Source organism: Myotis nattereri (assembly GCF_964212035.1).
Source record: "Myotis nattereri genome assembly, chromosome: 15".
Taxonomy (NCBI): Eukaryota; Metazoa; Chordata; class Mammalia; order Chiroptera; family Vespertilionidae; genus Myotis; species Myotis nattereri.
This window is the reverse complement of record NC_138090.1, coordinates 41,268,565-41,290,649: the sequence shown is the minus strand read 5'-3', so window position 1 is coordinate 41,290,649 and position 22,085 is coordinate 41,268,565. Positions and strand designations below refer to the sequence as shown.

At 53.1% G+C, this 22,085-nt stretch overlaps 2 protein-coding genes across 4 annotated transcripts in view; both read left to right on the top strand.

Moving 5' to 3' along the window:
- Positions 1 to 3,323: 3,323 nt before the first annotated feature.
- On the top strand, positions 3,324 to 9,894 carry B9D2 (B9 domain containing 2). Its single transcript, XM_081108022.1, has 4 exons — positions 3,324 to 3,473; positions 3,876 to 3,967; positions 7,041 to 7,166; positions 9,312 to 9,894. Exons 2-4 carry the CDS (start codon positions 3,880 to 3,882, stop codon positions 9,623 to 9,625), a joined length of 528 nt encoding a protein of 175 aa, XP_080964148.1. The 5' UTR covers positions 3,324 to 3,473; positions 3,876 to 3,879; the 3' UTR covers positions 9,626 to 9,894.
- Positions 9,895 to 11,069: 1,175 nt separating this feature from the next.
- The window catches only part of TGFB1 (transforming growth factor beta 1), a gene marked incomplete at its 5' end in the record, with an annotated part of 50,790 nt that continues 39,774 nt past the window's right edge, over positions 11,070 to 22,085 (top strand). For 2 of the 3 annotated variants that reach the window (XM_081107792.1, XM_081107790.1), the window contains 5 exons: positions 11,279 to 11,633; positions 14,413 to 14,573; positions 16,447 to 16,564; positions 18,147 to 18,224; positions 18,379 to 18,526. In XM_081107792.1, coding sequence (XP_080963918.1) covers positions 11,279 to 11,633; positions 14,413 to 14,573; positions 16,447 to 16,564; positions 18,147 to 18,224; positions 18,379 to 18,526 — 860 coding nt within the window. Of the gene's footprint in view, positions 11,634 to 14,412; positions 14,574 to 16,446; positions 16,565 to 18,146; positions 18,225 to 18,378; positions 18,527 to 22,085 lie in introns of all 3 variants that reach the window. The other variant, XM_081107791.1, reaches the window with a different exon arrangement.

Genomic DNA, 22,085 nt, shown 5'->3' with positions numbered 1-22,085 from the left:
ATTAGTAATCTATTGCTGGGTGACAAATTATCTCCCCAAACTTAGTGGTTAAAACAATTATTTATCACTGACATAGTTTCTGTAGGTCAGTAACCTGGTGATGGGTTAGCTGAGGGTTCTGGTTCAGGGTGTCTCCTGAAGCTACAGTCAGCATGTTGGCCAGACGTAGTGTTCATCTGAAGATCTGTCTGAGGCTGGGAGATCTGCTTCCACGATGGGTCACTCACATGGTGCTGGCTGTTGGCAGGATGCCTCAGCTCTTCCGCATTTGGTCTCCCCATTGCCGGCTTCACTGTTGTTACATCATGATGGCTGCCTCCCTCAAAGTAAACGATCCAAGGGCGAGATCAAGGTGGATGCTTTTGAGGGCTTGGTTTGGGAAGCCACTTAGCACCACTTCTGCCACATTCTATTGGCTAGAAGCAACTTATCTAGTGCAGCCTATACCCAAGGAGAGAGGAGTCAGGCTCCACCTGGTGAAAGGATGAGTTTCAAAGAACCTGTGAACATATTTTAAAACAGCTTCATACATCCATTGACTCCTGACAATAATCCAACAAGGTGGGTACCATCATTCATTCTCACAGAGGAGGAAACTGAGGTATTGAAGGTCACACAAAAGGGAAAGAGCCAAGACTGAAATCCAGGCAGTCAAACTGGGGAGTTTTTCTTAGTCACTAATATCAACCAATAGAAGAAACCAATTGAAGAAAAAATATTTCAGGCCCTGGCCTGGTTGCTCAGTTGGTTAGGGCATCATCCTAATATGCCAAGGTTGCTTGTGGGTTCTATCCCCATCCAGGCACACACAGAAACTGTTGTAATGTACCCCACGAGTAACACACAGGACGAAGGATCAAATCAATGAGTCATTTAATCAATAAAGCCGGCGCTGCAAGGGAGAAGCGGCTCCACGTCTCGCAGTGCCCAGTGGCCGAAGCATCAGACTTATACAGGCAAATATCACAAAGGTATTGATTGCATCTCGAGGTTTGGAATGAGGAACCTGGTTTGCAAAAAGCAGTTTGTTACAGAAGCTAGATTGAGCAAGTTAGTTATCTACAAAGATTAATTATAGTTTCGATGAGAGAGAAACATCGACCAGCCGCCTTGGGACCACTGAGTCAACGGAAACACATTTTCTGGAGCCACTGAAGCAATTTAAAGTAATTGTGCTGTCCTGGTCTCCAGGTGCAGGGGAATGTGTGTTGTTTTTGTTTTTTAAATATATTTTATTGATTTTTTACAGAGAGGAAGGGAGAGGGATAGAGAGTTAGAAAGATCGATGAGAGAGAAACATCAATCAGCTGCCTCCTGCACACCCCCTACTGGGGATGTGCCCTCAACCAAGGTACATGCCCTTGACCAGAATCAAACCTGGGACCTTCCAGTCCACAGGCCGACGCTCTATCCATTGAGCCAAACCGGTCAGGGCGGGGGATGTGTTTTGAAAGACCAGTAAAACCACAATCAATGGGGTATTCAATCCACAACCAATGGAGTATTCAATTGAATGGGGTGATTTATATAAGTTCAGAAAATCAAAATAACTTTTCTATTATTTTAGCAAGCAGATAATTACAGAAGCCAGAACAGCAGGGTTAAAATATTAAACAGCAATTTTTACCCGAGATGGTTGCTACCATGCTTCAAAATCAACCAATGAGTGCATAAATAAGTGAACAACAAATCGACATTTCTTCTCTCTCTCCCCCCCCTTCCTCTCTCTCTGTAAAGATAAATAAATAAATATTTTAATTAAAAAATATTTAAGAAGAAGCATTGACAGGACTCGATAACTGGTTGGATGTGAGAAGTGATAGCATACGGGTGACACCCATACACAGCCTCCCTATTCCTTGAGCAGAGAGGCCAAGAACAGAAAGTGCAGGGACAGGGTCAGGCAGAGCTATGATCAGTTTGCTTAAGGCAAATAATTTGCTCCAATTTCTTCATTTTATTTTTTATTTTTATTTTTATATTTTATTGATTCTTTAGAGAGGAAGGGAGAGGACAGAGTTAGAAATATCGATGAGAGCCAAACCGGTTTGGCTCAGTGGATGGAGCGTCGGCCTGCAGACTGAAAGGTCCCAGGTTCGATTCCGGTCAAGGGCATGTACCTTGGTTGCGAGGCCATCTCCCCCAGTAGGAGATGTGCAGGAGGCGGCTGGTCGATGCTTCTCTCTCATCGATCTTTCTCTCTATCCCTCTCCCTTCCTCTCTGTAAAAATCAATAAAATATATTTTAAAAAAAAAAGAAAAGAAATATCGATGAGAGAAACATCGACCAGCTGCCTCCTGCACACTCCCTACTGGGGATGTGCCTGCAACCAAGGTACATGCCTTTGACCGGAATGGAACCTGGGACCTTTCAGCCCGCAGGCCGACGCTCTATCCACAGAGCCAAACCGGTTATGGCTCCAATTTCTTCATTTTAAATAAAGCTGATAATATTACCTACCTGTCGGGTTGTCTGTGAGGATTAAAGGAGATGGTACATGCAAAACCATCAGTTTCCGGGGGACTGGTACAAAGAAATAACTCAATACGTGGTAGCTTTCAAGTATACGTATCAGTGCAATATCCTTTTGTAGCCCCATTTCTGGCCCTTCGGGCTCCAGGAGCGGAAGGGACCCAGGCACCGCTCCGGGAAGTCAGACGTGCGAGTGCCTGGCTCAGTCCCTCTCCTTGTGCCCATTACACGGATGAGCAAACTGAAACCCAGAGCCACGCAGCCACAAGACAAGTTACTGGCAGAGTCCAGTTTCTAGAAGCGGGTTTTCTGCAGATAAGGAGGCCCCAGTTCCTCATTTCTCACACCCATCCCCCACGCCCCATCCTCGCTCAGAATCAGCACCGTGAAGAGCTGCGCAGTTTTTCTGAGAAGGAAGTTGGATCATCAGTCCCACGAAGCCCGGGGAACTCTAAAAATAAAAGGAGGAAAACCCCTCCCCGCTTCTTGGGTATCTGTGAATGAGGAAGGATTTTTTTCTAGTTATGAGGCAAGAGGGTGCACTCTGCTGAGGGAGAGCCCCCCTTGGCTCTCACACCTCTGGTCTGAGGTCCCCGTTGAGGGGAGGTTTGGGGGTCGCGAGGCATCAATGGGTGATTTTGGGAGAGGGCAGCTGGGAGAAACAGTCGGCGCTCAGGCTTCCTCAGCCGCGCTTCAGATGGCGGCTGCCCGGCCACGCCCCCAGCGGCTGGAGACCCTTTTCCCAAAATGGAGAGCGGGAAGGGCGAGAACGTCCATCAGAGTTTGGCCCCGCCCCCGAGGACAGCGAGGGCCAATTAGCGACCCGCAGGGCGGGTGGGAGGCCAGGGGAGGAGGCTGCTGTTGCCCCAGCAACCACCCGGGAGAACGAAGGCGGTCGCGGCCTGGGAGGGATCGCGGCGCCGCGGGTCTCTCCCTGCCGGAAAGATCGCGGGAGAGCGCGAGCCACGCGGGAAGGCAGAGCCGGTGGAGAGAGGGACAGGTCAGGCCCATTAACTCCAGTCCCGATTCCGCTTTCGCGCCTCCTGTTAGCGGTTCTGAAGTAGGCATAGCGCATGCGTACGCCTGGAGGAGGGGCTTTGCGCCAGGTCTTAGGACGCATGCGGAGTTGGCGCCTTTGCGCTGGTGGGGGCGGAGCCACTGGCCCTGGGCGGGGCTTCCCTCTGCTTTGAGCTGGAAGTTGTGGAGTTAGGTGCCTGCTCTTCAGCCCGGCCCTCCTCCCCTCTATTTTCCGGGCTCCCCTGGAGAGGCATTTAGGATCGCGTTAAGACCCCACACTCCTAGTACTGTTCCTTATTTGGAGGGCCTCGGTTTCCTCATCTGTCAGGTGGAAATAGCAGTACACTCACCTCACAGGGCTGTGACTCTGTTTTTACCCTCTCAGGGCTATGGCTGAAGTGCACGTGATCGGGCAGATCGTAGGGGCCACCGGCTTCTCGGAAAGTAGCCTCTTCTGCAAGTGGGGCGTCCACACAGGTATTCCCGACCTGGCTCATTCCCCACTGAATACCAGCCTAGAGGTTCCACCTCCTTCCTTGACCCCCTGGCCCCGCCTCTGAGCCCCATCTCCCATCGGCTCTCAGGACTCCTGGCCCTGACCATACTGTGTCCATGTGTCTCATGCTCCCGGCTTATCCCTTTCCATCCCATCTCTGGGGGCTCTGGCTCCTGCTCTGAACACGCAGCCCCTAAGATTATGGGGCTATAGGCTAGACCCCCCCCCCACACACTCCCAATCCTCAGAACACTAGACAGCCTTAACCCCATGGTTTGGACTTCATTCACTGTCCTAGGGGTGTCCTGGGTCCCTCCCCTGTCTTAATTCTTTGCTTAAGAGTCTCCATTTATTGAGTTCTCACTGTAAAATGGAAGTTTCCATTCCAGATTTACAGAGGAAAGGCCACCCTCTTGTGCATCATTCTCTGTGAGAAGGGAGGAACCTGTTCTGGTAATCATCCATGCCCATCCATATGGCCCAGGGAGGACCTCAGAGGCCCCAGTGTGCATGTCTCCCACGGGAGGCAGAATAGTGTGGTGGTATGTGTAATGGTTAGGGCCACCAGATCTGGGCTCAAACACTAACTCTCCTATCGGTTAAAGTGGGGCCTGTGAACTTAACCTCTCTGAGTCCCAGTTTCCTTGTCTGAAAAGCTAATAGCTGAGAGGCAGCACATACTGAGGTTAAGAGCACAAACTGCCTGGGTTCAAAACCAGTTGTTTATTAATTACGTGACTTTTTTTTTATTTATTGATTTTTTACAGAGAGGAAGGGAGAGAGATAGAGAGTTAGAAACATCGATGAGAGAGAAACATCGATCAGCTGCCTCCTGCACATCTCCTACTGGGGATGTGCCCGCAACCTAGGTACATGCCCTTGACCGGAATCGAACCTGGGACCTTTCAGTCCACAGGCCGACGCTCTATCCACTGAGCCAAACCGGTTTCAGCTAATTACGTGACTTTGGGCACTTATCTTTGCCTCAGTTTCCCTGTCTGTACAATGGTAATAATAACAATACTTACCTCATGGGGTGATTGTGCGAACTAAATGAATAACAACGTCATTTAGGAAAGGACCTGGCCTAGTAAGTGTTCAGTAAGTGTTTACCCAGCTCATGTAAAAATTGGATGGGGTCTTGTTTGTAAAGCTCTGGGTATGTTGCCCAACAGATAAATGCACATGAAACGAGTGTGGCTACTGCTATCCTTATCTCTGCAGGCCCTGGGTCCTTGGTGGTGGTTGAGATTCCCTGGGAAATTGTGGTCCTCCAGCTGAGCACATGAAGAGGCAGCTCTGGAGTCAGACTTGGTTTCCAGTCTGGGCCCCATCTGCCCTGTGACCCTGGGCAGGTGCTGTCCCTTCTCTGAGCCTCAGTTTCCTCATCTGTAAAGTGGGACATATTGTATGTGTAAAGCCGGACTCAAGGCCTGGTGCTTTCCTTGCCTGAATCAGAGAGAACAGTAACTCAACAGTTCAGGGGGCTGTTGGGGAGGGGCAGTTAATCCAGCAGCAAGCTCAGAGGCAGTCAGATAAAGGGCTTGGACTCTGTAGTCTGACAGAGCTCAGTCTGAATCCAGCTTCACCGTGGCACCTTGGTCTGCTGCAGTCCTGCTGTACCCCATGTGGAGAACAGTGCTTGATGCACAGTAGGTGTTCAATAAATGTTCATGGAATGAATAGACAAATGACTTTCCTTCTCAGAGTCTGTCACTTGTAAGGTGAGGCTTATATTAGCACCCACCTCCCAGGCCCCCTTATTTGTCCAACAAACATTTTTTGAGCACCTTCTGTATACTACTAGTAAGATCTGGTTTGGAGGCCCTGGGAATCCAGTAGTATGCAATATCCCTGCTCTCCTGGGGCTCACAGGAGGGGAGACAAAATAAATAAGCAATAAAGAAATGACTGTCATGATTACAGATGGTGGCAGGTACTCAGAACAAATTAGATGAGATAATGTAACAGGGATTAGTTTTGGATACAAGGGTGAGGGAGAACCCCTCTGTAAAAGTGGCATTTGAGTTGATCCCTGGAAGATGAATAAAAGCCAGGCATGGGGACATCCAGGAGCAGACTTCCTAGGCAGAGGGAACAGCCAGTGCAAGAAAGGAAATAAAAACAGGATCAGCCCTAGCCGGTTTGGCTCACTGGATAGAGCGTTGGCCTGTGGACTGAAGGGTCCCAGGGTCGATTTTGGCCAAGGGCACATGCCTGGGTTGCGGGCTCGATCCCCAGTAGGGGGCGTGCAGGAGGCAGCCAATCAATGATTCTCTCATCATTGATGTTTCTAGCTCTCTCTTCCTCTCTGAAAATCAATAAAAACATATATATATATATTTAAAAAAAAAACAGGATCAGTGAGGCTAGAGGTAGTGAGGGATGGGGAGAGTGATAGGAGATGAGTGCAGGAAGGGGGACAAAGGCCAGATATAGGGCTTTGTAAGCTATGGGGAGAGTGTAGACTGGGGGTGGGATTAAAAGTCCTAGAGGGCGGATTAAATGGACTCATCACTAAAGTGCTTAGCACAGGGTTGGCACTTGGTAAGCAATCGGTGCGTTTTGCTATTATTATCACCCTCAGTAGGACTGGTCTTGTTATGTGCCTTTCACAGTGCGTTCATGCTTTTTGTCGAAGGGCACCCTTGGTCCCATCTTAGTCCTTGGACTAGGCCTCTAAATGCAGTGTGAGAATAGTGACAAAACGATACCCAACACTTATCCAGCACTTACTACGCCCTAGGCACTGTTCTAAGTGCTCTGTGTGTATTAGCTCATTTAATCTGCTCACAAAATGACAAGGAATGCATTATTAAACCCACTTGACAGATCGGGAGACTGGGGCAGGAAAAGGTAACTTGCCCAAGTGTGTGCAGGCAGGAAGAAGCCATGCCAGGATCTGAACCCAGCCCTTTGGCCCCAGAGCCCACACTTTGTACCCCCCGTCCCCCAGCGCTAGAAGAAACGGTCTCACAGCCACATTGGCATACCCTTCCTGATGCCTGCCTCCCATCCTTCCCTGCCTCATTAGTGTCCTGGCTCTCATTGTAGGAGCGGCATGGAAGCTCCTGTCTGGCGTACGGGAGGGCCAAACACAGGTGGACACCCCCCAAATAGGGGACATGGCCTACTGGTCCCACCCCATTGACCTGCACTTTGCCACCAAAGGCCTCCAAGGTGCGTTCTCGTGTCGGCCCTGCGCCAGGCTGAGGGGACCGGATAGGGGGGTGGGGGGTGTGGGGGGTTAGCAACACTCCATGGGACTGAGAACACCAACTCCTGTCCCTGCTTCCCCGCCCTTTGGGTCCCTTTCCTGGCCAGGCCTGGCCCTGGAGAGACTCAGCTGAGGCCTCCCATGGCTGGCTCTAGAGCAGCCATGGGCAAACTACGGCCCGTGGGCCGGATACGGCCCGTTTGAAATGAATAAAACTAAAAAAAAAAAAGACCCTACCCTTTTATGTAATGATGTTTACTTTGAATTTATATTAGTTCACACAAACACTCCATCCATGCTTTTGTTCCGGCCCTCTGGTCCAGTTTAAGAACCCATTGTGGCCCTCAAAAAGTTTGCCCACCCCTGCTCTAGAGTGTGTCAGAGGCCAGGGGTGACGGGAAGAGGGGAAGGTGGGGGCCAAGGGGAGAGGAGGGATGGCTTTCAAAGAGAGAAACCAAGAGAGTCTTCCATCAAGAGGAAGCTGGAGGGTTTATGAGAGGGAGGGAGGGAGGGCTGGTGGCTGTCCCCAGGCAGGGCTCCTCTGCTGTTCAGAGGAAAAATGAGTTTGCGGGGGAGGAAGGTATCAGAAAATCTTTTCTGGTGGAAAATTTGGGTCATTGGAGAGGAGTGAATTCCAGGAAATAGCCTAGGTAAATATGCCATATATTTCAACAATATAAATAATAGTTACTGAGGACATGCCCTGTGACGAGTGATGCCGGGGAGGTGTCGGTGACTGAGATAGCTCCTAGCCCTGTCCTCACAGGGTTCACCATCCCATGGGAAGGCAGAGCTGTTCCCAGACAGTGGTAGCCCAGAGTGGGCAGGGATGGGACGGGGAGTTCTGGGGGACTATGGGAGCCAAGAGGAGGCTCCTGACTGCCAGGGAGTTCAGGGAGGGCTTCCTGGAAGAGTGGATGTTCGAGATGCTGTGAGAGACCAGTGGGAGCTAATAAGGCAGAGGGAAGGAAGAGTGAAAGTCCAAAGGGTAAGGTGAGCTAGGGCATTCGGAGGATGGAGGGAGAGCAGGAGGACTGCAGGGGTGAGGTGGCAGGGGACAGGGGACAGGCCATGCAGGGCCTTGAATCCCAGGCCACTGAGCTGAGGCCATCCCCTGAGGGCACTGGGGAGCCACAGCAGGTGACTGACAAGTCAGATTTTGCTTCTAAAAGACCCTTCTGGCTGCTTGTGGGTGATGGGTTGGAGGGTGAGGCAGGCAGGCACTGTCCTTTCACTCTTCAGACCCCACGTTCTCCACTGGTCCCACCAGGCAGCTCCCACCAGGGCCTTTTCACACGTTGTTCCCTCTGCTGGGCATGCTCTTCCCGAGATGTCTCCATGGCCCACTCCCTTCCCGACTTTAAACATTCACTCACATGGCCCCTTCTTAGTGAAGCCTTTCTTGATCATCCCTTTTCTAACACTGCATCCCACCCCCACCCTACCTAGCTTTATTTTTCTCCAGAGCAGTTATCACCATCTGACATACCCTATAATTTGCTTATTTACTATGCTCGTTGTCTAGGATGTCAGCTACACAAGGGCAGGAATTTTGATCTGCTATGTTCACCTCTGTGTCCCCAGCTTGTAGAACAGGGCCAACCACAGAGGGTCTCAGAAAGGAGAGTAAAATGAGGCTGGGTCTCCAAGGCTTTGCCGCCAGGCTGAGGAGCTGAACTGTATTCTTAGGACACTTGGGGACTGGTGGGAAGAGAAAGATGCTTCCAGATGCCAGGAGGAAGGTGAACTGGAGGGGACAAGAAGTCCCTGAACCCAGACAGGACAGGGTGGGAATGGGGGAGAGGTCTAGGACAAGGCTCAAGGTGCTCGCTCACCTGTGGACTGGGCTCCCTGGAGATGGGAACATGGACAAGAGAGGGGATCAGCAGAGGCCTGATCTCAAGGGCCTTGAGTGTTGAGGTTGGGTTTTATTCTGAAGGCACTGGGGAGCCATGAAAGGGTTTTGAGCAGGGGAGGAATATGGATTCCGAAATATCCATTTGGCTGTTGTGTGGGAGTGGGAGTCCAGAGAGGAGGCTGGGGCAGACGCCAGGGGAGAGGACTGAGCCCAGAGACTGGCTGCACCATCCCTCTCTCCTGTCTTGCAGGCTGGCCCCGACTTCATTTCCAGGTGTGGTCCCAGGATAGCTTCGGCCGCTGCCAGCTTGCCGGCTACGGCTTTTGTCACGTACCCAGCAGTCCAGGCACTCACCAGCTGGACTGTCCCACATGGCGGCCTTTGGGCAGCTGGCGGGAGCAGCTGGCACGGGCCTTCGTGGGTGGTGGGCCTCAGCTGCTGCATGGGGACGCCATCTACAGTGGGGCCGACCGCTATCGCCTGCATACAGCCGCTGGTGGCACCGTGCATCTGGACCTGGGCCTGTTGCTGCGTCACTTTGACCGCTATGGCGTGGAATGCTGAGGCACCGGCCTCCATGGCCCATCCCTGGGCACCCGTAAGGGGTAGGATGGTGCAGTCGTCAGAGACGTGGGCTCTGGAGACTGCCTTACCCGACCCAGCGGAGGCCTGGGGCAGCTTCTGTCTGGCCAGCACCGCAAGCCCAGTACCTCTCTCTCCGAAGTCCATTTTCCCCATCTGTGAAATGGGGGCAGCAAGTATGTGGGGTCCCAGGGGTTTGGGGAGAAGAGGCAGCCTCACACATGGAAGTGCTAAATAAAGATCAGTTCTGACCAGTGTGGGTGCCTTCCTGAACTCCTGACCTGTCAGCTGGCCAGTGCCCCATCTTTGCCTTAAACTCTGGGTGCCTCCTTATGACCCCTCTCCTTGCGGGGGTTTCCTCCTCTGTGCCCCTGGGCCCCTCTGCCCCAGTCTCCCACTCTCTCCATTCTGGGTCCCCTCTTCGGATCCCTTGTATTCTGGGTCCCTATCCTCCGACTGAGCCCTCCCCGCCAGGTCTTCGTTCTCTCCGTCACCCCATCCCCGCACCCCCCCCCCCCAATCCCGCGTAGCCATCCTAGCCACACGCATCCGCTTTGCTAGCTGTCAGCCACCAGGAGGCAGCACCCTGCTTGGGGCGGGGCCGGGGTGCCCGCCCCCTCCCGGGTGGCTTAAGGGACCCCCCTCGGAGCCCGCCCACGCGAGCTGAGGACCGTGGCCAGGCCCCCCCCATTGCCCTCCCCCGGGGGCCGCCCCCGCCCCGAGCGCTTCCTGGGTGGGGCTGGGGCGGCTTCAAAACCCCCCGCCACTCTAGCCGGTCCTCGCTGCCCTCGCTGCCGCCGCCCTTCGCGCCCCGGGACGCCCCACTCCCTCCTCCCGCGGCGGATCCACCAGACAGCTAGGCCCCGGCCGGGGGCAGGGGGGACGCCCCCTTAGGGGCACCCCCCCGGCTCGGAGCCACCCGCCGGGAGCGGAGGAAGGAGCAGCCCCGAGGCCCCAGAGTCTGAGACGAACCGCCCCCGCCGCCGCCGCCGCCGTGGGGAGGGGGGAGGAGGAGCGGGAGGAGGGACGAGCTGGTAGGAGAGGAAAAAAGTTTTGAGACTTTTCCGCTGCCGCTGGGAGCCGCAGGCGCGGGGACCGCTTGGCGCGACGCTGCCCAGCGAGGAGACAGGACTCGGGGATCCCAGATCGCCTCGCTGCCTCGGACGCTTGCTCCCTCCCTGCCCCCCCCCCCGGCGTCCCTCAGGCACCCCACTCCGGACCAGCCCTCAGGAAACGCGAACCCGACCACCGCGAAGACTTGACCCAAGACCTTGGGCGCACCCCCTGCACGCTCCCCACCCCCAGCCTCTCCCCCGAGCCCCCACGTCCAAGAACCCTTGTCCTCCGGGATCCGAGCAGAACCTCTGACCTGTCTCCGCTCCCCTGTTCAAGACCACCCACCTCTGGTACGAGATCGCTCCACCTTGGGTTTTTCCGTAGGACAGCCAGCAGCCGCTCGCCGGGACTCCCGCCTCCCCGGACCTCACCTCCCCCCCCCCCTTCACCCTCTGACTCCCCTACCTTTCGTCGGAAGACCCCCACCCCCAGCCCCAGCCCCAGCGGGAGCGGCGCCTCCCTTTCCCCACGGCAGCCCGGCCCGCGCTCTCGGCAGTGCCGGGGGGCGCTGCCTCCCCCATGCCGCCCTCCGGGCTGCGGCTGCTGCCGCTGCTGCTGCCGCTGCCGTGGCTACTAGTGCTGACGCCTGGCCGGCCGGCCGCCGGACTGTCCACCTGCAAGACCATCGACATGGAGATGGTGAAGCGGAAGCGCATCGAGGCCATCCGCGGCCAGATCCTGTCCAAGCTGCGCCTCACCAAGGCCCCGAGCCCGGGGGAGGTGCCGCCCGGGCCGCTGCCGGAGGCCGTGATGGCCCTTTACAACAGCACCCGCGACCGGGCGGCCGGGGAGAGCGCGGCGCCCGAGCCCGAGCCCGAGGCGGACTACTACGCCAAGGAGTTGACCCGCGTGCTGACGGTGGACAACAGCCACGGTGAGCGCGGAGGGGGCGCCGGCACGCTGGGGTCGGGGAGGAAGCTGGCTGGAGGAACAGGACTTGGGGGGCCCTGGGAACGCTGGAGGCTCCCCCGCCCCCCGAGAATAAATAGGGTTGAGCTTCCTACCCACCAGGTGCCTGGTCTTGAGAGGAGGAGACAGTGAGCGGATGGACCTCTTCTGGAGGCGACAGGGACATCCGGGGTCGCGGGGGAGTCCCCTCGTGGGAGAGAACATGGGGGGGGGGTAGAAAAAGACTTCGCCTCCGGGGTGCCCTGGGGTCGGGGGTCTTGCGGTGGGGGCTGCAGGGAGGGAGCCGCTTTGGGGCTGGGGGAGGCAGTGGGGAGAGCTGACGCGGAGCTCGGGGGTCGTGAGGTGGGAAAAGCCAAGGACAGAGAAGCTAGGCGAAGATTAGCTTCCCAGTGCCCGCAGGATGGAGTCCAGCCTCAGCATTAGGCCCTTTGGAGGTTCTGAGGAACGGAGTGGGCCCGCTTGCGGAGGGTGCAGAGAGCGGGGCGGTGAGGGGTGAGAATCCGGGAAGGAAGGGGCGCGAGGGCGGGGCTGCCAGGGATGCGCGGTGAGGTGCCCTGCGGGTTCCGCAGATGGACGTGCGAGGAGGAGGCCAGCGAGGAAGCGAGCCCCCAGGAAACCTAGAAGACGGGGTCGCGGGAAGGAGTGTTACAGAGGCGGGGAGACAGGCGTGGGAAAGGCGGACGCGGGGGGGGGGGTGAAGGAGAGATAAACGGGGCCCTTGGGCGCAGCGAGCCCCCCGAGCTGCGGGCTGGAAGGGAGCGGGCTGAGCGAGGAGTGGAGCGCAGGGGGAGAGGTGGGTAGGTGCGATCTACAAGGTCGGGGTGAGGAGGTCCCACGTGGGTGCCACGCGCGGGGGGAGGAGCCGCGCGTCCGGAGCGGGGAGGACCCCACAGAGCGAAAGGCTGAGAGTCTAGACCCCACAGTGTCAGTTCCTCCCCGCGAGGCTGGGGAAACCCCAGCGTCCGGCCGCCTCGCCCGCCCGCCCTCTTCCCTTCCCTTCCCGTGCCCCGGGGGGCGGGGATCGCGCGCGGAGCCTGGGGCGAGATGAGGCAGGTCCGGTCCCCGCCCTCGCGGCGGCGGCGGCGCCTCCCGCCCTCTTCACCCCAGTTCCGGGCGGGACTACCGTGGGCCCGCCCCGTCGGCGCCCACGCGGGGACCCAAGGGTCCCAAGTGGCCCTGCGACTTGGGGCGGTCCCCCTCCTTTCACCTTCTCTCGTGGGCGCTGGACTTGTGGGTCCCCAGCCCATTCTTTTGCCCAACTGTGGCTCCAGCCAAATGACGCCCATCCCCCTCACAGAGCTGCCTCACCTTTTCCGTAACCGCTTCACCTTTTTTGTAGCGATTTGACAATGATACCTTCAGTCCTCTCCCTCTGGCTCCCAAACCCAGTGTCCCTCTCCGAGTGTGTGTGTGTGTGTGTGTGTGTGTGTGTGTGTGTGTGTGTGTGTGTGTCTTTCCATCTCGCCCTCATCTTCATTAGTCTCCGTCTCCTGCCTCTACTTCTCCACACCTCCTCCTACCGCTCCGGGTCTGGTCCCTGGTCTCTCCCTCCCTCCCTCTGTGGATCCCTGCCCTTTCTCTCCCTCCCTCCCTCCCTATCTGTCTCCCTTCCTCTGGGGGTTGCTGAGTAACCCCTGGGCCAAGATAGTGCTTATTTGCAGGAGGCAGGACTGGCCTGGCTCGAGTGGGGATGAGTAGAGGATGGGGGCCCACAGAAGGGATTTCCTCTGACATTTCTCAGAGCCTGTCTCTGTTTTTAACCTCCCCACTGCAGAGGCCTAAAGCAGATGCCCCCGTTCATCCCGGAGTTCCCTCCACCTCAACCCCAGACTTTTCATAGCCTAGAAAACACTTGCTAATTTTCTCCCCACTCCCAGGCCATTCCTACCTAGAATGAACTTTGCCTTTTCTAACCAGCTGAGGGAGGAAGCAATTGATAATAACAACAATAATAAGATCACATTAGCTTAGGGGTTGTCTGGAAGCTGTCTGCTTGAGTTTGAATCCCCATTCTGCAGCTTCCTAGCTATGTGACTTTGGGGTAAATTACTTGGTCTCTTTGTGCCTCTGTTTTACTACCTAGAGAATGGGTATAATAATAGTATCTTCCTCATGGGATTGTTGTGATGTTTAAATGCAAAATGCTTTGAATAGCAGCTGGCAAATAGTGAGGTCTTTAACACACACGTTAGGGTGACTATTGTGTGCAGACTCTGTGCCATGTGCTTCATCTGCCTCATCTCACTTCACTCTCATCCTGCAAGCCATCCTTGTGTCACAGGTGAGAATCTGGCACAGGAACTGACTTGCTCAGAGTTACACCAGCACTTCAGTTAGGAGACCCTGGGGTGGAAGGCAGGGAGCTTGATGTGGTTGCCATTTTCCAAAGAATAGCAGGAAACTGAGGCTCCAAGAAGGGATGGGACTTGCCAAGGTCACAGAGCTCAAGGCAGCAGAGGCATGGTCTGCTCCAAATGCCCTTGACCCTACACTGCCATGGAACTTGCATTTGAGGCTCCAAGTACGGGGAAGATCTGAGCAAACAAAGCTGACACCTTTGGTGCCAGGCTGTAGTGAGTGGGCACTTGACTGATGATGGAAGAGAAGGGTTTAGAGAGGAGGAAACGAACCCAGAGAGAGCAAGCCACTCAGCTCTGGAGCCCATGCTCTTCACACTTGGGGTGCATCAGCTCCCCTGCCACTGCCACACCCCTGACATCCCCTTCTCCACTCCTTCTGCCTAGAAATCTATAAGAAATTCAAGCACAACTCACACAGCATATATATGTTCTTCAACACGTCGGATCTCCGGGAAGCAGTGCCTGAACCCCACTTGCTCTTCCGGGCCGAGCTGCGCCTGCAGAGGCACAAGTTGAAAGTGGGGCAACACGTGGAGCTGTACCAGGTGGGGACATGGGCCAGGTGGGCCACTGGGCCATGGGTGACGGCAAGGGCCACACAGACAGACCCTGAAAGACAGAAGAGCACAGGCCATGGAATCATAGGGCTCTTTAAAATGTCAGACTCCTAGCACCCTAGAATGTTCACCACTTAGAAGGCTGGAATCTTAGCAATTGGATTCTAGAACGCAGGTATCTTGAAAGTTGGAATCTGTAGAACAGTTCAGGGTTCTGGACCTTCTCTGTACCATAGGGAAGCCACTAGTTACATATAGCCATTTTAGTTTTTAACAATTAAAAGCAAAAATTCAGTCCTGACTGGTTTGGCTCAGTGGATAGAGTGTCAGCCTGCGGACTCAAGGGTCCCAGGTTCAATTCCGGTCAAGGGCATGTACCTTGGTTGCGGGCACATCCCCAGTGGGGGGTGTGCAGAAGGCAGCTGATTGATGTTTCTCTCTCATTGATGTTTCTGACTCTCTATCCCTCTCCCTTCCCCTCTGTAAAAAATCAATAAAATATATTTTTTTAAAAGTTTTTTACAATTAAAAGCAAAATTCAGCTCTGACCAGTTTGGCTCAGTGGATAGAGCGTCAGCCTGCGGACTCAAAGGTCCCAGGTTCAATTCCAGTCGAGGGCATGAACCTTGGTTGTGGGCACATCCCCAGTAGGAGGTGTGCAGGAGGCAGCTGATCGATGTTTCTCTCTCATCGATGTTTCTAACTCTCTATCCTTCTCCCTTCCTCTCTGTAAAAAATCAATAAAATATATTTTTTAAAAAATTCAATTCCTCAGTCCCACTGGCCATATTTCAAGCAGCCACAGTCACATGTGGTTAGCAGCTATTTGGGACACCACAGATAAAGAATATTTCTGTTGTGACGAAGGGGTCTCTTGGATAGCTCTGTTCTAGAAAATTTGGAATCTTCAGGAAGATTGGGGCCTCTGGAAGAGATGGGGTCTCTAGAAGGTCAAGTGGCCTAGAATCCATGTCATATGGAACTTTAGACGTGATGGTAGATAGTAGAGGGAACTTTGTCTCATGTTAACTTCTTGGCATCTAGAGACCCCAACTTTATGCTGCCATTCCTGGAGCGTTCTGTCCAGAACCAGGGATCATTCCACAGGAGAGCAGTGTCTGCAGAGGCTAGGTTTATGGCATGTCAAACTCCTGGACTTGTGGAACATTAGTCTCTTAGATCAACGGTTCTCAACCTGTGGGTCGCGACCCCTTTGGCGGTCGAACGACCCTTTCACAGGGGTCGCCTAAGACCATCCTGCATATCAGATATTTACATGACGATTCATAACAGTAGCAACATTACAGTTATGAAGTAGCAAAAGAAAATAATTTTATGGTTGGGTCACAACATGAGGAACTGTATTTAAAGGGCCAGAAGGTTGAGAACCACTGTCTTAGAACTTTCTGGGCTCATTGACTGTCATTCTTGGGATGCTGTCAAACCCTGGAGTTATAGAATGACTTCTAACATAAGCCCCTAGAAAGTGATAGACCCAGAATGCAGGGTGTCAAATGTGCGGAAATGTGTGCTGAGCGAATCCCAGGATGTCTGCAGGGAAATCTGAGCAGTGGACTGTCCAAGCTCAAAGGGGCCTGACATTTCACCAGCAAGGAAACTGAAGCCGAGAGAGAGGGCCGGAGGCTGAGCAGCTCAGGTGCCGACCCCCAGGCTGGAGCTTGCTGTGGCACAGGTGGTTCCTGTGGGCCCTCAGGGCATGGATGTCCGGTAGGGAACTGTCCATGGGACTGTCTGAAGGCCCATTTAGAGGAGCAGATGGGGTGGGGGTGCAGGCAGTGGACGTGGAGGCACATGGCAGCATCTACCCACCATCTCTCTCTTTCTATTCGTCATCCCCCAGAAATACAGCAACAATTCCTGGCGCTACCTCAGCAACCAGGTGCTGGATTCCGGCGACACGCCTGAGTGGCTGTCCTTTGAGGTCACTGCAGTTGTGCGGCAGTGGCTGAACTACAGAGGTGAGGACCACTTGTTTGCCCCACCCTGTTTTGCAATGGGGTCGACCCCATTGTCCTCCAACTACTCTACCTAGCACCCCCGCCCCCCTGGCCCTATGTTGGTGCCAAAGAGCCGGGACCTGGCCCTCCTCCCAGACACTCAAACCTGAGTGATTAATGGCTTGATCCATTTCCTGAGCACCGGACCTGTGCTGGGTGATTCTGGGGACACAGTAGTGATAAAAACAACTCCATCTTTGTCCTCACAGAGCTCATGATCCATTGTTGGGGTGGGGGAAGAGGATGAAAGACCTATAAATCAAGTAGTAATGACCCAGAGTGGGCAGGCTTGGAATGGGGAACCCAGAGGAGGTGGCTGCACAGTCTGGGATCAAGGAGGGCTTCCTGGACAGCAGAGCCAATGTCTGGGGGATGAGTGGAACCAGCCCAGGAAAGAAGGAGGGCAAGACTGTTGGAGACAGAGGGACAGGATATGCAAAGGCCTTTATTCGGGGGAGAGCCTGGCACATCCAATCTGTCTGGAAGAAGGTGGCCTCTGTCCTGTCCCAGCTGAGCCCACAGTGTCCACATCTTCCTTCCTAATATCCCTCTTACTCATGCTTCCATTCAGTAAATGCTAGTAGGTGCCTGCTCTGTGCCTGGCCCTGGGTGGTGGTGCAAGGGAGACAGTGGTAACCAAGCAGACTTCTAGGCGCTGTCCTCACCATTACTTCCAGGCACCTAGGAAGTCTTGCCAAAGCCCTAGCAGGCAGTGATGACTAGAATGATCAGGGCCAGAAGAGGGGAGCCCAGAGCTGATAAGCAAACCCATCTGGAAGAGGTGGTCCAGGAGGGCTTCCCGAGGTTAAGGGTGAATGTGTTGAGACTCATGGCATAAATGGTGGTTTGGCCAGATGAAAAGATGGGGGTTAGGGAGCATGTGGGCATTGGGAGGAGTGTCTGGGGCCACTGGACAAAGGCCTATCTTGGTCATTATTTGAGCCCAGAGCACCCAGTACAGGGTCCAGCACATAGTAGGAGCTTAGAAAATCCACTCATTCATTCAAGAAGCCTTTCTCCCAGCCCTGCCTTTTCCCACTGGGGGCAAGTCACTTCCTGTGTGCCTGGGCATCCTCTCCTGGAACATGGGTGGCTGTGGTGAGGGTCTAATGCCCACAGAGTGTTCAGAACATGCCTGGCACTCTGCGTGCCCTCCTGCACTCAGTAGAAGTTTGTTTTTATCATTGTGGGCCAGGCCCTGCAGGGAACAAGAAAGCAAGGATCCCTGCCCCCATGCATCCTGCTCTCCACTGAGAACAATGAGGGAAATAAATAGCCAAATACAAAGGACCCAGAGGGTCAGGGCTATGGAGAAAGTAAAGTGGTGTCATCGTGGGAGTGGGGCCTGCATCCCGCAGGGCCTCTTGGAGGAGGTGACATTTGAACTGAGACCTGAGGGTGGAGGGAGAGGCAGCAAGGCAGAGAGCTGCAGCAACAGGGTCAAGAGGCTGCAGTGAGAGGGCAGCTGGGTTTGAGCCTTCCTGCCTTCTCCCCCAGGGGCTGGGTGAGCCACACCCTCACACTGGCTCCCCTCTCCTCACAGGCGAAATCCAGGGCTTTCGCCTCAGTGCCCATTGCTCCTGTGACAGCAAAGATAACATACTCCATGTGGAAATCAACGGTGAGGCCCACCCTTCTGTCCCGGTGCCGTGTGCAGTGTGTGTGTGTGTGTGTGTGTGTGTGTCCCCTCCTCTCCCTGCCCATCCCCCACTCACCACCTAAGAGTGTGTGTTTGTCTCCCCACCCCTCACCCCCTGACTCCCAAACTAAAACAGGAATCAGTATTGGCCGCCGGGGTGACCTGGCCACCATTCATGGCATGAACCGGCCCTTCCTGCTTCTCATGGCCACCCCGCTGGAGAGAGCCCAGCACCTGCACAGCCCCCGACACCGCCGAGCCCTGGACACCAACTACTGCTTCAGGTGAAACTGAGGCCTTCCAGGCTGGGAGGCCTGGCCAGGTGCTGCAGGGTGGGCACCTGGCTGGTACTATACTCGGGCTAGTATCTCCTTCAGCCTGGAAAACTCAGGGGATGAGGTTTGAGTCCTAGAATGCAGGGATGTGTGACCTGGGAGTCCTAGAACGTTGAGATCAGGTTGTTTTCTTGCGGGTGTGTGGGAATCAGAGGCTATTAGAATGTTGAACACCAAGAACGTGGGGATTCAGTCTCTGACATTACTGGCAGGTTGAGATCCTAGTGTTCGGACTCTAGGATGCTAGAATTCAGTGTTAGTTATTGAAATCTAACAGTGTTGGACTCAAAGAGTGTTGGGATCCTAGAATTTGGGAATTCAGAATTGGAAGGTTGCCCTTGTTGGATTCCTGTTTATTGACAGATTGGCGTCTCCAGTGCTGGCAGATTGCAGTCCTCGAATCTGGGGCTCAGAAGGATAAAATCCTGTGTTCAAATGTTAGGATTCACAAATGGGATCTGGAGAAAGCCAGAATATGGGCACCCTAGAGTACTGGGGCTTGGTGTTAGCATGCTGCATTCTATGAAGGCTGGGATCTAGACAGTGGCAGCTTGGCCCTCTTGAGTGATGATGGGCTCAGAACTTTGGAATGTTGGAATGCGGTATTGAAATATTGGAATTCAAGAATGCCAAGATCCTCAAGAGTTGGAATGTGGAACTCCTAGAAAGTTGGAAATGATGTTGGAGTGTGAGTGTCTTGAGGTGCTGGCGTACTGCAGTCCAAGAAAGTTGAAAACTTGGATTTCTAAAATGTTAAAATTCAGAGTTAGAATGTTGTGGTTAGAATTATAATATGATCCTGCCCCTCCCTTGCTTAATAAATTAAAATATAGATATGTATTTTTAAATATATATATTTTTATTGATTTCAGAGGGGAAGGGAGAAAGAGAGATAGAAACATCCATGATGAGAGAGAATCATTCATCGGCTGCCTCCTGCATGCACCCTACTGGGGATCGAGCCTGCAACCCTGACCTCCTGGTTCATAGGTAGACGCTCAACCACTGAGCTATGCCGGCCTGGCCTCTGCTTAATATTTTGATGGTGCCTCTGGGGCTTTGTCATGTGCTAGTCCCCAGCTGGAAAGTCAGCTCTTCTCCCAAGTTCCTTGCAGATCCTACCCTCAGCCCAGCAACTCTGTGAATGAATGAACATATGAGGTCTTGAGTGCCAAAAGCTAATAACATTACAAAGAAAGGCAGCCAGCCATGTAAGCCTCCATTGAGAGGGACACAATATCACCTAGGAAGTCTTGCAAAAAAAAAAAAAAAATTGAACCTGAAGTTGATCAAGATGGTAGATCCAACTTCCAGTTTTCTAGAAATATAGGGATAGTGGAGCATGTTAAACACCACCACAGGCATGCAGTCAGCAACATCTAGATTGTGGGAAACCTGACTTAGTTTCTTCAACACATACAATGCAAGGGTGGGAAATAAAGAATGGTTCTGTAGATATAAAAAACAATCCTAAGAGATACATCAACCAAGAGCAATGCGTAAACCTTATTTGGATCTTAATTTGTGCAGACTAAAAAAAAAAAATGTTTATGAGACAGTTGGGGAAATGTGAACTCTAACTAGATATCTGATGATATCAAGGAATTATTAATTTGTCTTATGTGGTATTGTGGTTATGTTTTAAAATAGCCATGAATTTCTTGGAGATACATATAGAAATATTTATGGGTGGAGTGATGTGGGGAGAGGAAGTGGTAGGGGCAGAGATACAGTGAGGTTGGCCATGACTTGCTAAATGTTGAAGCTGGGTGATGGAGATATGAGGGTTCAATATAATATTCTCTGCTTTTGTGTATGTTTGAGGTTCAAACACCATCTTCTTGTTCTTAGCTCAATCACCATCTCCACTGGGAAGCTTCCCTGACCTTCCTTCCCCAGCATCCAGAGTCCATGTGGGGCCCTGGGTTTCTTATACTCATCAGGCCCTGTTGGGTCCTAATGGGCTGACTGAATGAGAGAGCTTTGTAAGGGCCTCGACTGCGTGTATAACAGGGCCCGGAATGCAGCAGGCCCTGAAGTGTAAGTGCCTCAGGGCCACTTGGAGAACTTGTTAAATCTGGCCTGCTAGCCCTCACCTCCCACCCCCGGTTTCTGGTTCAGGAGGTCTGGGGTGGGGCCTGAGAATTTGCATTCCCCATAAGTTCCTGGTGATACTGCTGCTTATCCTGGGACCTCACATGGAGAATGGCTGAGTTGGGTAATAGAATCACGGACTCTTCAAATCTTAGCCCTCAGAACCCGTCAGATTTGGAACAGAAAGTAAAGACTATTCTGGACAGTGACTCTTCCACTTTTGTGAGTCCAGGACCCCACTGAGAAGCCAGCGCCAGGCCCCTTTCCTCCCAGAAGTGTGTGCATACATACACATCTCTGTGCATATGGTCTGGGGGGCTCAGGACCCTCCCTGAGCCCATACATAGGCTTCCTGATACCTCTTAGTCCCTCAGGTTATCAACACTTTATTGGATCCAACATTGCCCCATCTTTGATGGGGAAACGGAGTCCTAACCAGACTGTGGAGGGACCAGCAGAGCTCAGGGGTCTCAGTTCCCTGACTCCCTTCTTGGGGCTCTGTGGCTTATGGAAAGGACTGGCCCCAGGAGATCCTGTGTCATCGCTCCTTTGCCCTCTGCTCAAGCTGACATGGTTGTACTGGGCAGATGAGGCCCAAGCTCTGGGGTGGCATAGAGTCAGCTGTGAACCTGACCTCAAGCTCCACCCCGTACATACTATATGTGAGCAGGCAACATCCTTCTCTGAGGCTCAGTTTTTCATCCTTCAAATGGGAATAATAATAAGGCCTGCCTTGCGGGGTTTTGAAGTGAATTGATGAATTCTCTATTGATTACTATTTGAATAGGTAAATACATGCACATGGACCAAACCTAGAAAGGATCTCAGAGACCCTCCAGCTCTAACCCCCAGCCTCTCACTGAAGAGGCAGCTACTTTTATTATATTTGTGTCTCCTTCCAAAGAGTATCTGCATGAGACACTTACATATAGCCATATATTAATTTATTTTGTCCAAATTATAGTCTTATATTTGAGGGGAGTGAAGGGACTACATTTTTTTTTCCAGATTCTAGAAGTAACACATATCCACTCTTAAGAATTTGGAAAGGATAAAGAATATTGTCCATCATACTAAGTATAGATACCATAGAAATATAAATATAAAAGATATTACTCATTATACCACATACAAAATATCACCATCAACATTTCAATAAATTTCCTCCCAGTTGCTTTATGCCAAACAGAATTTGGATCATACAGTACCTGTAGCTTTGCATAGTGCTTCTTTCACATGTTATAAACATGGAATATAAAGATCTTGTCTGCCCATGAGTCAAGCTTTTTAGCCAAGCTCTCTGTCCATCTCAGCCATGGTCCCAGGGGTCTGCGCATTTAGTGCCCAGGTCCTTTCAAACAAACAGAAGCCTGGGCCCCAACTTGGGAGGACTGGCCTTTGGATCTGAACATGG

Bases quoted from the DNA above. Each gene is read 5' to 3' on its own strand.
- B9D2 (XM_081108022.1), top strand. From the start codon at position 3,880: ATGGCTGAAGTGCACGTGATCGGGCAGATCGTAGGGGCCACCGGCTTC. The intron at 3,968-7,040 runs GTATTCCCGACC...CTCTCATTGTAG, and splicing joins CAAGTGGGGCGTCCACACAG to GAGCGGCATGGAAGCTCCTG. The intron at 7,167-9,311 runs GTGCGTTCTCGT...CCTGTCTTGCAG, and splicing joins TGCCACCAAAGGCCTCCAAG to GCTGGCCCCGACTTCATTTC.